At 50.0% G+C, this 17,538-nt stretch overlaps 1 protein-coding gene across 1 annotated transcript in view; it reads left to right on the top strand.

Annotated features, from left to right (window-relative positions):
* ZFC3H1 (zinc finger C3H1-type containing) overlaps positions 1-17,538 on the top strand; it is an 844,920-nt gene that overhangs the window by 414,216 nt on the left and 413,166 nt on the right. Inside the window, exon 21 of the mRNA XM_085652529.1 lies at positions 4,703-4,886. Coding sequence (XP_085508655.1) covers positions 4,703-4,886 — 184 coding nt within the window. The remainder of the gene's footprint in view (positions 1-4,702; positions 4,887-17,538) is intronic.

The following is a 17,538-nucleotide window of genomic DNA, read 5'->3' as shown; positions in this document are numbered from 1 at the left end:
CTCCATGAGCAAATGATAACCCTACCCTCTGAAAAAGCCTTACTGCTGGCCCACCATACCACAAATAGAGTAAGGTGTTATCTACTTTTACCTCTGCCTACCTTCGGGGTTCCACTGGACTCTGTGCACACTGTACCTCATTTTGGTATAGTATATACAGTGCCAGCTTCATACAAAGTTCAAGTCGATTATTGGACATTGCCAGTGAACAGGGGATCCATCTTGATTATAAGTCCTGGGAACTGGCGATTAAGAGTTCCAGAGTTACATGATGGCTACACTGAAACTAAAGATGTTTGATATCGGACATCTCGTATTAATAAGCCCATACTGATTCCACTGGTGAATTTATTAATACATGCACCCAGAGGGTGCCTTGGGGGTATTCCCTGTTGACTGGTGTAGTCTAGCCTGCCACTACAGACCGGTTTCTGACCCCCTGGAGGTGAGATTCTACGCTCCGAGGGCAGAATCCATGCCTGCTCCGGCTGGAGGCGTTATCACCTCCTTCAAGTAGGATGGCTAATAATTGGGCAGGAGGCTTCCAGGGCCTCTGCCGCCTTTCATGTGCGACCCAATGTTTCCCCAGACATGAGAAATGCCACTCCCTGCTCCGGGCACATTTGGCACCAGGAGAGGCAGGAAAGTCAGCTAGTCAGAAGGTGTGTTCACTGTCGGGCCAGTTCCACCCATAAGGTGGCTACCTGATGTGAACACAAACTATGATTCCACCATCGTGGTTTGTAGTGAAATAAGGCTCACTGGTCCAGTATGCCTACTTCCCACAGTAATTGGTCATATATATGGGGTGTAGTCACCCTAAAGGTAAGTAGCCCTCTGGCTACTACCTGTTACTCCCCTTAACACCCCTAAATAGTCTTTAGGTGGTCCTTGACACCTTGAACACAGATTTGTCTGACTGAAGAAAGAAGAGAGCACAAAGCTGCTAAAACAAGAACTGAAGATTTATTGTGGACTTTTGGTGCCAAGCCCTGCCTGCACCAATCTGGACAATCGTGAAGAAATAGACTAGTCCAGCAGCTGAAACTGTACCAAGAACCCTGGTAGACTGCCAACCCGCCACAAATTGCCAGCCATCTCCCTTGGAGTCGAGGAGCTACTCCCGTGCAGTCCGCTGGCACCAAAACAGCAGAGTCCGGTTTACTGTACTGCAACTCGCCATTCATACTGATGCTTCAGCTGCCCCGGAAAATGTCTGCTTACTCCAGAAGGTCAGATCCATCTCCCCACCAAGTGAGAGGACACCAGGACCAACCAGGCAAGACTCCAACAGACCGACAACCGCAAAGCCCTATTATACACCAGCCCAGCTGACCAAACCCTTCTGCGCCAGAGATCCCCAGCCCCAGCTACTGAGAACTGACTGTGCTGTCTTGCTTCCAGGACCCTTGCGAACCAAGCCCCCATTGAGAGCTCCCGTTCTTGTTTCTAAGCCCCTCTGTGCTGCCTGTTTTTAGATGCCCCCCCCCCCCCCCCCCCTTCGGTGTATCGCATAATTCTACCAGCCCGACCAGCATGCCTGCACTCGGACGCCCCAAGCAGGTAAACTCAAAGTGCTGGTGGTACTTTGAACCTTGCCCCCCTACCCCTTAAGTCCTGAAGGGGACCCCCAGAAACCTATTGCAAGTACCTGTATAACGTATATGCCTTGTTCTCCCATGTGAAAGCATTGTCCGTAAAGACTCATTTAAGCGATCATTTTACTTACATGTGATCTGTATTTTAAAAAGTACCTACATGATGAGGAAGTTCTTGGTATCAAAATGTATATAGAAATAGCTATATTTTCCTAACTTGGTCTCAGACTTGAACTGGGTGATCTCATTTATTGCCTATGCTTAGCAGTATCCTCTGATGAGCCTAGCTGCACACCTACACTGCCACAAAACGGAGCATTTAGTGTGATCATTGTTGCCTTTGTAAACCATTACGGGTCACCTGGACTCTCTTCAGAGTGTACTATATAGTGTCCGCTTCTTACAAGCATCACCATATAAGACTCGTTTTTCCTACAGTATACAAGAAAGCGCATTTCCCATTTAAAGTTTTGGACGAAACTACACTATTCTACATTAGAAGAGTTTACAAGTTATAAGACTTACCCTACAAGAGGTAAAAAAATAAAAAAAAGCAGCCTGTCACAAGGCTGTTTTAGCCCCATTGAATTTCAATGTTTAATTCAGTAGCCAATTGTAATTTTAAAAAAACACACTAACATAAGAATAGGGACCAGGAGATTATTTGTTTCATACAGAGCACTGTAAACATTTTTCAGCATGCAGACTTTCTTTGTGTGGTCTTGCCGATGGCATTTCACCAACTGAACTGCAGCCCTAATTAAACATAGCTGCAGTTGTAGGTGGTGAATTGCCCAGCACGGTGTGAAGGAGAGTGTAGTTATGGGGGCCACCACATAAAGACAGTCATTGTGGGATAAACATCCACATTGAAAATCTGTTTGCTCCTCAGGGAAATGTCTGCAAATATGAATTTTCAATTTTTGAATGGTTTCAATATCGTTCACAAGAAATGTTCTGTCACATAGGGTAATGGGACAGGGAGGTTTCACCTTCACACAAGGTTCTCTACAGTGTTCAACTTATCAACATGCTTGTATCATGCACTTAACTGATGTTAATGTTTTGTACTTTCAATAGCTTTCAATTAATTGAAATACTATGATTTCCCCTGAACCCCCTCCTCGTCCAACTCCACCAGCAAGAATATCTCCTCCAATGTAGGGAAACTCGCAATAGAAATACCCAACCCAATGCACTGATTAGCAGTGCTTTTGCATTCCTTTAACCCCTTTTGTGCCCATGACGAGCTGGACTACTCTCAATGATGGCCTCTCTGATGTGAACGTTCCTCGTCGGTAGGTCCGTCTTGGCAGTGTTTGTGTCTGGGCTGGAGACTGAAAAAGCCTACCCCGGGTATTGGTTCCGAGTGACTCCTGTGGGTCCTGGCATCTCCAGTCTTGGTAGGGAGATGGATCTGACCTCTTGGAGCACTGAGAACTCCTCCTGGGATGCTGCTTCCTTGGACGTGGGAATGGCTTTTGGGGGGCAGGGGGGGGGGTGCGGGGCAGGTAGCAACACAGTGTACTGGGTCGATGTGGTCTGTGACTGCATGGGAGTGGTTTATTAACTTAAAAGGCGATGCTGGTTGTTTGGCAAAGTGCTGGCAGCCGTGCGAGTCATTAGGCGGATGCACAGCTGCAGGACGAGTTGGGTCTTTGCAGTTGTGGAGACATGAGCAGGCAGGCGTGGTTTGGTGCTAAGTCCACAGCTAGTTTACAACTGCGTTTTTCCTTTAATCAGTCGAATCGGAGTTCCTGGTGTCAGGGGGCTACCTAAATACCCACTTTAGGGGTGCTAAAGGGAGTGAAGGGCTGTAGCCAGTGGACTACTTAACCTTGAGGTGACTTCCTGTGAGCATAACCCTGTCCCAGAGTTCCTAATTACACCAAAAGCAGGATTGTAGAACTCTTCTTTTGTGGAGCACATCAGGCAGTACAACTTAGGGGTGTGACTAGCCTGTTGGTTCAACACACCTACTTGTATAGCTAATTTCCCAGTTGTCCTGGTGCCAAGTAGGCCTCAGTGCAGGGGTGGCATCTCCAAGGTCTTTGGGAAGCCGGGGTTGCATATCAAAGGCGGCAGGAGCTTTGAAGCCCCTGGCCTTAATATAATAAATCACTACCAGTCAGCCAGTCCACTAGATAGTATGTTTTTTAGGGGGCACCTCTAAGGTGCACGTCATCTGTACTGTTGCCGGTACTAGAATTAAGACAAGGTGTTTTATACCAAACACCATAGGCTTTGGTAAAGCCATAATGCAGCTGGGGAACTTGTTATGATCAGTGCCCAGTACATATACTTAAGATGGTTTCCCTGTTCACTTGTACCATCTATTAATTGAACTAGACAGCACAGGCACATATCTGCTTGTGCAGATATGCCTTCACATGTAATGTAATTCATCCTGCCTTAGGGCTACAAGGCCTGCTGTAGGGGCGATTTACATATGTTGCATGCAGTGATTTTCACTCATGGTTTGCACCATGACACGCAATCTGTGATAGCAGCTGCACGCAGTTTGTATCGAGATCCCTTACAGTGGCATTGATATAGGCTGCAGCCCGTGGGGACTATACTTAGTATGCCCTAGGTACCAGGGGTACCACTTACTAGGGACTTGCAGGAGTTGCTTAGTGTGTGACAATTGGGTGACAATTAGACTATTTACCTTGTTTTTAGGAAAAGAGCACTTGGGTCTGGTTAGCAGGGACCCGGTGCCCCTCAGTCATCACCAGTGGCAAAAAGTGCGGGTGAGCATGAGAAAAATGGTTACTTTGCTACAGCTGCAACCATTTGTATTTTGATTCCTCGTAAGTAATGAATTCAGTGAATACGAAGAATGAAAAAATGAAAAATCTGCATGGGGCTATTGATGTCAGTTGAGGTTTGCATTAACATATGAGTGTTTTCTCTACAGAGGAAATGGTTATAGATCCCTATGATGGAGAGCAAGGATTAATTGTTAAGTTTTTTAAATAAGAATTTCTGTTAAATTGTGAAAGTGATATTACATGACAGAACACCTTTAAACCAGCAGCAGGGACACCATTTTACACTGACATCTTTTAATGTATATATTCATAAAGATATTTTTCTTTCAGCTTTCTGTGCAGAGCTCAAAAGGAGTGTACCAACATTTGATGCTGTTGTCACACCAGATGACGTGCGGTACTTTACGAGTGAGACGGATGACATTACCAATTTGGAAGCAAGTGTGCTTGAAAAACCTTATGATGTTCAACTATGGCTCAAATTGGCCTATAGGTATCTGAATCAAATGGAGGGGTAAGTGTTGTACATATGGGTGTGTGTGTATATGCATGTATGTGTGTGTTCTTTCATAAATGATTTTTCAATAAGTGTATATGGTCATCTAAAATTATAATTCATGCTTTTGCAAATGTGTCCTTGTTATACGGTCTTTAACTTGTAAAATGAAATGATAGTGTATGAAGCTGGCTTTTAAGTGGTGAACCAAAATGAGGTACACGATGTAGAAAATTCAGAGTCCTATTGGCTTACAGGGCTAAAATTATGAAATAGTAGAAAATGACATCTGTCAAATTTGAGGCATGAACCTTGAACACATTAATGTTGTTCTATGGGTGAGCTGTTCTTCTGGACTTTAAGAGATTAGAGGCCAAGGCCCAAGAAAGCACCAACAGCCGTGGGGTGTCCGGGTGCAGAAGTGCTGCACACATTGGTAGTCTTGAATGCTACATTCTAAAGTCAATGGAAAAAGCACCTGTAAGAAAAAGACTACAAGAAGGGACTGGGGGACAAGTCCGGCAGAACCCAAGGAAGTCTCGGCCCTTGCAGGTCTCAGGACTACAGAGAAACAGTCGGTTTACTTTAACACGGGCTGGGGAGCTTGGGTGCAGGGTGTTTTGTCTGGTGGATCGGTGAGTAAGAGGCTGTCACGGTTCTTGGTTTACCTACAGACAAGGTAAAAAACACAGCAGGGCCACTCTTGGTGCAGAGCTGACCTCTTTTGAAATCCCTTAATGTGGCTCCAGTATCTCGGATATTGGTGGTGGGAGGCTCCTGAGGGTCCTGGCGTCTCCTAGCTTCACAGGGAGACTGATCTTAGCTTCTGGAGCAACGAAGTTTTTTCTGGAGCGCTGCTTCCTCGGTGGGCCCCGGGGGTCAACAGAACGATGTTCCAGGCAGATGTGGTCGGTGGCTCCTCCCCGCCCAGGGAAATGTTGCTAGTTTGATTAAGTGCTGGGGGTTTGGTGAGGCAGTTTCACTTCTTGATGAGTCGGTGTTGGCGATTGTTGGGGAAAGCAGCAGCCAGGCAAGGTTGTACGCCAAGTTACATGCTGGTCCACAGTTCTCATGTCTATGGCTCTTCCTTGTCCTCCGTTCAGGCAGACTAATCTGAGTTCCTGATGTCAAACGACCCCCTAAGTACTAAATTTAGCGGCTTTAAGGGTAGTGAAGCTAATAGCCAATGGGTTACTTACTCCTGGGGTCACTACACCCACTATATTACCATTTTCTGTGGGGTAAGGACATAATCCTGTCCCAGAGTTCCTAATTCCACCAAAAACAAGATGGCTGAACCCTTCTTTTGTGGAGCACATTAGGTAGCTCACCTTAGGGGTGTGATTAGCTTGGTGGTGCAACTCGCCTACTTGCATAGCTAGTTTCTCACCTTTCCTCGTGCCAAATAGGCCTCCCTGCAGGGGGTGGCATCTCCCAGGTCTGGGGTAAGCCGGTGTGGGGGGGGGGGGGGGGGGGGGTCACATATCAAAGGTGGCAGAGGCTTTGAAGCCCCTGGCCTTGACATGGAAATCACTAGCCATCCTGCAGAATATGGATCCGGATCAACACTGGTCCTACCACTGTGACTTAACCTGACATTGTTTCCACGCCGAGACTCCAGACGCCACAGGGGCCCACAGGTGGTGCCAGTCCCATTCTTATCCCCGACGACCCAGAATGGCACCTACTGGCACCAATAGAACCCTTAGTTTCTAGGTCGCTTCCTCAGTCCTATTCTGAATGGCTAGGAATAGAGGAAGATTGGGAGGGTTTGCTGGTCCCTTTACAAGACCAGGCTTATCAAGAAATACTCGTATGAGTAATTTGGTGAGGCCCGCAGACTGGATACCTCTCCAGATTCTGGCCTGCTTACTTCCCCTACCGCAACTACGGAAGAGGGAGCTTCATGCACTATGGTGGTGTGAAGGGCAGCTGAGGTCCTGTACATTCAGTTCCCTTCAGTGGCAGAACATCTTGACAGAGGTACTGCAGCTTCGTGTCGCCTCCTCGATACCCTTGCTGCCTCTGTGCGATCTGACTGGCATTGAATGCTTTTCTATCATCCAAGGGAAGGCTAGTGTAGGTGTTCATGAACAACCCCACCACCTTGTGGTACTGCAACAAACTGGGCGGGTGGGGTCATAGACCTTTTATCAAGAGGCCCTACATCTCCGGACATGTCTGGAACAGCAGGCATATATATATATATATATATATATCCTGCTGTTCCAGACATGTCCGGAGATGTAGGGCCTCTTGATAAAAGGTCTATGACCCCACCCGCCCAGTTTGTTGCAGTACCACAAGGTGGTGGGGTTGTTCATGAACACCTACACTAGCCTTCCCTTGGATAATAGAAATATATATATATATTGGTTCAACACCTGGCAAGTTCCCTGAACTCCATGGCGAACAAACTCTGCTGTTGATGCCTAGCGGATAACTAATGTTCTTCATCTGTAGGTGGCGCAAGGTCTCTTAGCGGTGGAGAGAGCCTTAGTTCGCTCTGTTTGCCTCTGCCAAGAACATGCAATGTCAGGAGTTTGCGTTCTTCAGTTTCTAAGGCGGCTCTCGCTCAGACTCTTTTTGTCAAGTGTGAAGCTCAGGCCTCCTGTTCACCTTTCCACCCCTCCCACTCCTGCCCAAATTTTTCAAGATCGGGAACGACCAGACCGAAGTCATCCTTGTGGATCTGGACTGGGCTTGGATAGTCTGGCATCCGGAGTTACTGAGCATGGCCATTGATCTTGCAATCAGGCTGCCCTTTCGGGAGGATATTGTGTCTCAGCAGCAGGGAAGGGTCCTGTCAACTTTCCGCTTTTTTGTGTGGAGATTGAGCGGCAGCGGTTGATAGCTTTTGAATTTTCTTCCGAAGTTTTCAATGTTTTTCTGGCAGCCAAGTGTCCTTCCACCAAAACTGTATACACATGCCTTTGTAATAGATTTGTATCACATTGTACAGAAAAGTCCATTGACCCACTTTTGCCTCCTTTTTCTGACTTTTTGCTTTTTCTTACCCTTGCCCAGCAAGGCTGTGCTGTGGGCATTTGGAAGGATCATCTTTCTGCTTGGCCTTCATGTGGCTCCCTGACCAACCCTCTTTATTTAAGTCCCCTGTTGTGAATAGATTTTTGAAGGGGTTTGTGCATATGTTACCTTAGTTTCCTTTTATTATGCCTCAGTGGAACCTTAAATTGGTCCTCACATTATTGATGTGTGCTTCTCTCAATCCTCTTCAAAATTGACCTCTCCTGCTGCTAACAATTAAATCAGCCTTCCTTGTGGCAATTAAAACAGCCCAGGGAGTGAGTGAGCTGTAGACTTTGCCTTTCAAGCCTTCACTCTTCTCAGTTTACCCAGAATAACTGCTGCTTAGCACCTCTTTCCTACTACAAGTGGTAACACTATTTCATGTTGGCCAGTCTTTCACCTTGCCCACTTTCTAGGCTCTTCCACATCCCTCTAAGGAAGAGGAGCAACAACACTGTTTGGACCCAGAAAGAGCATTATTCTACCTTGATAGCACATGAGTTCGGGTGGACGACCAACTCTTCGTAGGGTATGTTGGTGTGAAGAAAGGCAGGGCGATGCAGAACCTGACTTCTGTAGTAGGGGATCTCTGTGTATAGTCATAATCTAGTGAATAGTCCCGCCCATGTGCGTGGACCCCGGAGCAATAAAAAATAATCTCTAAAAGGTGACAAATCATGCAGACCTGCATACACCTTTAAGAGAGAATTTAATTTAAAGACAGATAATGCAGCCTATACCCACAGGCTACACTGTCCAGTACTTCAACTAGAATTCCACCAACATCCACAAACAGCACTGCCTGTCTAGTTTTTCTCCACATAGGAAAAAACCCTGCCTCTACCAGCAAAAGCCTCTGGAATTATAGAGAGGAAGGAGTGGACAGACAAGCCCCATAGGCTGCCATTATGTGGCTTGGAACAGGATACTGTGCCTTTAAGAAAACTTTCCAGTTTTCCAGAACTTTCCCCAGTATCCCAGAATGCCCAGCAGGTCCCATTTACTTTCAGTTCTTTTTTCCGGCTCCTGCTAGCAGGACCCTGGAGCATTGAGCTCTCCCCTTTTCAAGGGTTTAATTGAGATTTTGGCAATTTTTGTCACTTTTTCTTGTGTTTAGTAGCTGGTACTGTCAACATGCCTGGCTTGTTCGACAAGTGCCCGGAATGTGGTCGAAAGAAGGCTAAAACCGATCCACACGAGGTGTGCATAGGTTGCCTTCCCCAGTCCCACGTGCCTGAAAGCTGTACCATCTGCCACTCGCTCTCAGCCAGGACCCTGAGGGACAGAATGAAAATCAGGCTTCCAGTTGTGGAGGAACGAAGACTGAAGGCACCAGGTGGGTCTGGAGGGGCTGATTTGGCCCATACTGAGGCCTCTGGGGGGCTCCCCAGGGGCAGGAAGACCAGTAAGCGCTCCCACTCCCCGTCGACGTCGAGGGCGTCGACGGCGACGTCGAGGAGGATGACCACCGTCTGTTCGCCGTCCCCCCAGGGCTCTGGGGAGAAGCGGCGTCGACGATCGCCGTCGAGGGACCTGAATAGGCCGCCGTCGACTACATCGGCGACGACGCCGTCGTCTGCTCCGTCCAGCGGTCGTCGAGATGGGACCCGGCGTCGGCATTCGCCGTCGAGGGATCGCAGCTCGCCGTCGATGAAGAGAAGGAGATCGACGTCGAGACGCTTGAGGTCGCCGTCGAGACGCTTGAGGTCGCCGTCGAGGCGAAGGTCGCCGTCGAGGCGAAGGTCGCCGTCGAGGCGAAGGTCGCCGTCGAGGCGAAGGTCGCCGTCGAGGCACAGGTCGCCGTCGAGGCACAGGTCGCCGTCGAGGAAGAGAGAGTCACCGGGATCGGTGTACTCGGTGGTGTATACGCCTCCTCGGATGCCTCCGTCGCCGCTGCCTCCACCTCCACCACCACCTCCACCACCACCTCCACAAACACCTCCACCACCGCCACCTCCACCACCACCACCTCGGCCGCGGACGCTGCCTCCGCCGCCCCAGCCTCTGTCGCTGCCACGCACCCCTGTGGGACCGCCGCCGGTTCCCCCGCGGTCGGTTTCCCTTCCACGGTACCCGACTCCGCCGCAGGGGACCCCGAAGCCACGACGCCCACGGTCGCCTGGACCACCGAGACCGGCGGACAGGCCGAAGCCGAAGAGGTCGCGCTCCCGCTCTCACAGGAGGAGAAGATCACGGAGCCGTGGACGGTCCTCGTCGGACTCAAGACGACGCCGTAGGAGGTATAGGTCCAGGTCGCGCACGCGCTCCTCGGACAGAGACCTTTCCCCGACGCTGTCGGACTCCCCGGGGACGAGGGTGTCTCCGGTGGATGACTTGGTCTCGTTCCAAGAGGTGCTGTTGCGAGAGGCTGCAAAGTTGGGTATCACGGTGACGGTTCCAACACCCACGACGTCCGTGATATTCGAGACGCTTCATAAGAAACACCTGTCTCGCCCCCTACTGCCTCTTGTACCAGGACTGGTGGAACCCGCCTTGGAGCTGTTCCTCACTCCCGCGACGACGAAGGCCGCTCCTTCCAGGCTCATGAAAAAGTACAGGGCCCCGGAGTCGGATCCGTCATTTTTGAGAGTGGACCCGAAGCCGGATTCGGTGATCGTGACGGCGGCAAGAAAACATGCGACCGCCCCGTCCTCCGCGGTTCCACCCGAGAAAGAAAGCCGCTGGCTGGATTCTGCGGGCAGGAAGGTGTGTGGTACCGCCGCCACCACCATGAAGGCGGCGAGTGCAGGGGCTTTGTTGGGCCGTTACGACCGGGCCCTGTGGGAGTCCCTGCAGCAATATGCAGACCTCCTGCCACGGGACAAGGAGGACTTCTTGGAGACGGTGCGCGAAGGCATGCTGGTGTCGAACCAAACGATCAGCGCAGCGGCGGACGTATCTTTATTGGCCGCCCACGCCTACTGTCATGGCATCCACCAGCGGCGCCATTCGTGGTTGCGCCTGACGTCCCTCAAGCCAGAGGCGCAGCAAAGAGTGGCCAACCTGCCCTTCTCGGGGGGAAACCCTGTTCGGGAAGCATGCGGACGATGAGATGGCCCGCATGAAGGCTGAGGCGGAAACCCTGACGGCCGTCGGGTTGGAGAAGGCCGAGAAAAAGCGCCCGTTCCAAAGGAGGTTCGGGTCGTCGGGCAGAGGGCGTGGGCAGGGCTCGGGACAGCAGCAGCCACAACAGCAGCAGTTCCGCAAGCCCTTCCAGAAGCGCCAGAGGGGTAGAGGAGGCCAGCAGGCTACTACCACAACCAAGGGCCCGGCCGGGTCTCGGCCCTGAGCGGTTACTTCCCCCTCAACCGTTACCCACTCCAGTGGGGGGAAGCATTCAATTTTTTCCGGCAGAGTGGAGAAAAATTACTCAGGACAAGTGGGTGCTGAATATTGTTTGCAATGGATACAGTCTTCGGTTTATCAGCCCGCCTCCAGCGATTCCGCCGGTCAGCTCTCGATTCCAGCTGAGAGAGCTCCAGGCGGAGGCAGACATCTTGTTGAGAAAAAAGGCGGTAGAAGAGGTACCTCTGTCTCAAAGGGGAAGAGGTCTGTACTCTCGGTTCTTCCTCGTTCGCAAGAAGGACAAGAACGAGTTCAGGCCCATTCTGGATTTGCGGCAGGCAAACAAATGGATTCGCAGAGAGAAGTTCCGCATGTTTTCGTTGCACCAGATTTACCCTCAGCTGCAACGGGGAGACTGGCTCTGTGCCATAGATCTACAGGATGCGTACTTCCATGTGCCCATAGCGAGGAAGCACAGGAAGTTCCTGCGATTCCAAGTCGGCGCCAATCACTATCAATACACAGTACTGCCATTCGGGCTAAAATCTGCGCCCAGGACCTTTTCGAAGAGCATGGCGGTGGTGGCGGCACACCTGCGGAGGAACAAGGTGTTTGTCTACCCGTATCTGGACGATTGGCTGATCAAGGCATCATCCTTCGCGGAAGCGCAAGAACACTTTCGATGGACGTGCGAGCTCTTGCACAAGCTGGGGTTACACGTCAACATGTCCAAGTCGGTCACGACTCCGGTCCAGTGCATACAGTACCTGGGGGCCTCCATCGATACGCGGTCAGCAAGCGTGTCTCCTTCGGAGGAGAGACTGTTATCACTCCTTCGGAAGGCTCAGGACTGCTCCATCGACGACAGTGCGGAAGGTGTCTTCTCTACTGGGATCGATGGCCTCCTGTATCTTCCTCGCGCCTCACGCTCGGCTACACATGAGACCACTGCAGGAGTGTTTGGAGGATCAGTGGGATCAGAGGACAGGCTCTTGGGACGACAAGATACGTCTGTAGCTGCATGCTCTACAGTCTCTGAAGTGGTGGTGTTCGGCGGAAAACCTCCTCAAGGGGGTTCCCTTCCACAAGGACATTCCCACGACGAGTGTCGTGACGGATGCGTCTCTCCAGGGCTGGGGAGCGCATTCCGGGGACTTGCAGATTCAGGGAAAGTGGTCTGCTTTGGAATCGACGTACCACATCAATTTCCTGGAACTCAGATCTGTCTTCCTGGCACTGAAGGCCTTCCTTCCGTCCTTCCAGACCAACTCGCTGCTGATACAGACAGACAATACAACCACGATGTATTATCTCAACAAGCAGGGGGGGTCGAGATCGCGCACTCTGTCGCAGGAGGCGCAGGCGATCTGGCGCTGGCTGCTGGCCAGAGGACTGACGATTACGGCCACGCATCTGCCAGGAGTGCAGAATGCTCAGGCGGACGCCTTGAGCAGGCTGATTCAGGAAAACCACGAATGGGTCATAAACGACAAAGTACTAGAAGTCTTCGCAAGGTGGGGGACTCCAGACGTAGATCTGTTCGCCACTGCCGAAAACAGCAAATGCCGAGACTTCGCATCCAGGTACTACCAGCGGGGGACGCTGGGGAATGCGCTATGGATCGATTGGTCGAACAGCTTTCTGTACGCTTTTCCACCCATTCCCCTGATTCCGGCGGTGCTTACCAAGTTGTCCCAGTCCAGGGCGTGGATGATCCCGATCGCCCCGGAGTGGCCCAGGCAGTGGTGGTTCACGGACCTTCTTCACCGGTCTCTCCTTCCTCACATGCGGTTGCCGTGCAGGCCGGACCTTCTCACGAAGTTCGGGGGGCGGATGGTGCACCCCAACCTCTCGTCTTTGAGTTTGGCGGCATGGCTCCTGAAATAGTGCAATATGGCCATCTGAATCTACCAGACGATTGTATGGACATTCTGAAGGAGTCTAAGCGACCTTCCACTAGAACATCCTATGCTTACAAGTGGAAGAGGTTCTGTATCTGGTGTAAGTCCAAGAACTTTGATCCGACAACATGTAAGGAAGATGTCATCCTTCCATACCTTTTACATCTGGCGCAGTCTGGCCTTAATTTCCATTCCATTAAGGTTCATCTGGCTGCTTTGACTGCTTACAGGAAATGCCCTTCACAGACTTCCTTCTTTCAGATCCCTGTGGTCAAGGATTTTTTGGAAGGCTTGAAGAAAGTGTTTCCTCCCGTCAGACTTCCCTCGCCTTCCTGGGACTTGAATGTGGTGCTGTCCAGACTGATGAAGGAGCCTTTTGAACCCATTCACAAGGCTTCATTGCAGCACCTATCCTGGAAGGCGGCGTTCCTAGTGTCCATTACATCTGCCCGCAGGGTGAGTGAACTTCAGGCATTATGTTGTCAAGAACCTTGTACTGTATTTCATGCTGCTAAGGTTGTGATGCGTACTCACCCTAAATTTCTTCCTAAGGTTATCTCTGATTTTCATGTCAACCAGACCATAACTTTACCTACGTTCTTTCAGAATCCCTCTTCGCCAGCGGAAAGGTCTCTCCATTCCCTGGATGTTCGGAGGGTGTTTTATCTGGATAAGACCAAGGATATTCGTAGGTCTGACCAATTGTTTGTTAATTATGGCTCAGTCAGGACTGGTCTTGCGACCTCTAAGCAGTCCATTTCTCGGTGGATTGTGTCCTGCATACAATTGTGTTATCAAAAGGCTAATAAGACCTTAGGGGGTAAACCTAAGGCTCATTCCACCAGGGGCAAAGCTGCCACGACGGCTTTGCTGCGTAATGTTCCGATTGCGGAAATCTGCAAGGCGGCCACTTGGAAGTCGGTCCATACCTTTGCTGCGCATTACTGTCTGGACACGGATGCCAGGGCAGATGCTCAGGTTGGGCAGGCTTCGCTGCGAAATTTGTTCGCACAGTAGTGGTAGTGTCTTGTGTGTTCTCCACCGCTTTTGTTGTGTGGGGATGGGCTTGCCATTCTATTCACTAGATTAAGACTATACACAGAGATCCCCTACTACAGAAGGAGTAGTTTCTTTTCTGTAACTCCAGTTCTGTAGTAGGGGTATCTCTGTTATAGTCATAAGCGCCCGCCCTCCTCCCCGGTGGAGAGATACTTATTCATATGTAGAATGCTACAGGTCTGGCGTGCTACGCCTTCAAAAAGAACTGAAAGTAAATGGGACCTGCTGGGCATTCTGGGATACTGGGGAAAGTTCTGGAAAACTGGAAAGTTTTCTTAAAGGCACAGTATCCTGTTCCAAGCCACATAATGGCAGCCTATGGGGCTTGTCTGTCCACTCCTTCCTCTCTATCATTCCAGAGGCTTTTGCTGGTAGAGGCAGGGTTTTTTCCTATGTGGAGAAAAACTAGACAGGCAGTGCTGTTTGTGGATGTTGGTGGAATTCTAGTTGAAGTACTGGACAGTGTAGCCTGTGGGTATAGGCTGCATTATCTGTCTTTAAATTAAATTCTCTCTTAAAGGTGTATGCAGGTCTGCATGATTTGTCACCTTTTAGAGATTATTTTTTATTGCTCCGGGGTCCACGCACATGGGCGGGACTATTCACTAGATTATGACTATACACAGAGATACCCCTACTACAGAACTGGAGTTACAGAAAAGAAACTACTCTTGATGTGGTGTTCTCTGCATCAAGATATACTATTCATTTGCAAAAAAGCAGCCTCCTGAAGGCTTATGGGCTCATTCTATTAGAACGAAGGCTGTGGCCACTGTGTTATCATGTAGAGTTCCAGTCGTGGACATCTGGCCGGCAGCAGTGTGGGTTTCCAGCGCACAGGACTACGGCAATGCCCTCCACGTAGGCATCCGCGGGCACTTTTTACAGAGATTTATGGCCATACAGAATACCGCAGCCAGACTCATCCTTGGCCTTCCCCCGACAAACCCCGCATCACACCCCACCTCAGGAAACTTCTCGGGACCATCACCTAATGTCCGGAATTCTGAATGGCCCGTAAGACCTGGCTGCAGGCCTGCAAGCGCCTGGATACCTTAGTGGATGATTAGCCGCACTTTATAAATCCTAATTGATTAATTTCTGTTGCCGATGACACCACCTACCAGCGTTCAGGGGTACTGCTCATGAAAAAATTTCTGGATCCAGTCTGACACCTGGGGAAATTCAAAGGTAATGAATCTGCTGCTAGATAGTCTCAACCTGATAATGTGTTACAGAAGTCAAGTAAATAGTTTGTCTGATTACCTAAAAGCCTTGTGGGCTTAGTGGGGGTGACATAAGTTTAGCCCCCCATATCACCCACAAACCAATGGTCTGGGTGAGAGCTTCAAGACCATGAAAGGTGTGATCAAGGACGGAGGGCACAGTACCAGCGTGCTGGAAGCAGGCATCAGTGACGCCGCTGTTAAAGAAGGCGACACTAGACCCAGCATGCATGAAGAATTATAGGCCGATCTCATTATTACCCTTCCCAATAAAAATTATGTAACGAGTGGTTAGTAAGACACACTCCCATTTTTTAGAAAGCAACTAAGTTCTAGACAGGGCACAATTTGGATTCCGTCCAGGCCATGGTACGGAGTCGGCTCTGGTGACAGTTATGGATGACCTGCGAATGCGAGCAGACAGTCGGCCGTTTTGGTCCTTCTCGACATGTCTGCCGCATTCGATACGGTGACCCATGGGATCCTTTTGTCCAGACTGGAAGAGGTGGGAGTGACGGGCATTGCCCTCAAGTGGTTTCACTCTTACCTATCTAACAGACAACAGGCAATTGCAGAAGGCGAGCACTCAGTCTCCGTAATAGATTTCCACGCGTGCCTGCAGGATATAGCGACTTGGCTTAGGGAGAACTCCCTCCAATTTAACTGTGAAAAGACTGAGATCTTTTATTGTGCAACAGGAAGAATTCCCCCCCCCTGCTTCCATCTAATTTTTGGCCAACCATGGCTGGCGCACCATTGACTCCCAGTACTGCTGTACGTAACCTGGGTGTTAGGTTCGATAACAAACTGACGTTAGAGAAACACGTCCATAAGACAGTTGTAGGCTGCTTCAGCCTGATGAGAGTTCTCTGAAAAATGTTCCCCATGTTTTCATCGGAGGCCAGGACACTGATAGTCTGAAGCACCATTCTCGGTAGATTGGACTACTGTAATGCTCTACTTCTGAACTCTCCACAGTATTTGATTGAGAGATTGCAGAGAATATAGACAATGGCTGCAAAGATAACTGGGACGACCACGCCGTTCCTCTACCTCGCAGTCACTTTCGGATCTACATTGGTTACCAGTCCTCCAGAGAATCCAATTTAAAGCCCTCTGCCTATTGTTTAAAGCTTTACATGGACAAGGGCCAAAATCTCTGCAGGAAAGATTCAGTTGGTATGCTCCCCCTCGGCTGCTTCACTCTTCCGCATTAAATTTGGTAAGGGTGCAGAGAGTCAGGAAAGTTAAATCAGGAGGCCGGGCCTTTTGCATAGCAGCCCCCCAACTCTGGAACACACTCCCATTGGATATCAGACAGATAGACAACCTGACGCAGTTCAGAAAAAAGATCAAAACCTGGCTATTTCCTCGGGCCTTCCACCAAGCCTCCTGCTAATTCCGTCTGGCAGGAGCTCCTTTTTCACCCAGTACACACTCTAACTTAGCGCCAGGTTACCCGTAGGGTGTCAATAGCGCTGTATAAGCAACTATAATAATAATAATAATAATAATAATCAAGGGACTCTCTTAGAAAGAGATGGGAGGTCCTTTTGCCATGCCTGCTTTTTGCTTACAGAGGTGCCACAGAAAGGAGTGGGCTTTAGTCCTGTTGATCATCCTATGAGAGGTCTACTAAATCTGGTAAGGGAAGGCTGGGAGAAGCCTCTCAAAGAACCGAGACTAGACAGACTGTGCTTGGCCTTCATTCAATGATGGCTCAGTACCGTCTGTATTGTTTTCAATCGAGACTTCCTTCTAAACGCGTTTCGAACAACCTGCACTTTTCTCTTCTGGTGCTTGTCGAGGGCCGTCGGGCCCAATAGCGCCATTGGGCCTTCGGCTCATGGAAAGAAAACCATTCAAAAAGTGCCCTCGGTGTGGACACAAATTCCCCCACACTGATCTATATGAGGTGTGCAATCTGTGCTTGTCCCCAGAGCACTAGAGCCGAGATTGCCAGGCCTGTGCTTCGTTCCGGTCCAAAAAGACAATCAGACCGTCTAGCTCGGAGAGTCATGGCACAATAGTATTCATCGGCACCAGACACCCTCGTCCAGGTGACTCCAGTCCAGCCGGAGTCTGAAGAACAGCAGGAAGAAATCATCATTTCCGAAGCAGAGGATTCAGCTTCTGGAGCTGACGAACAGGCAGAAGATGACGATCCCC

The sequence above is a fragment of the Triturus cristatus genome, chromosome 4_1 (assembly GCF_964204655.1).
Source record: "Triturus cristatus chromosome 4_1, aTriCri1.1, whole genome shotgun sequence".
Classification (NCBI taxonomy): domain Eukaryota; kingdom Metazoa; phylum Chordata; class Amphibia; order Caudata; family Salamandridae; genus Triturus; species Triturus cristatus.
Note: the sequence above shows the minus strand (reverse complement) of the source record. Positions and strands in the feature narration are given on the sequence as shown.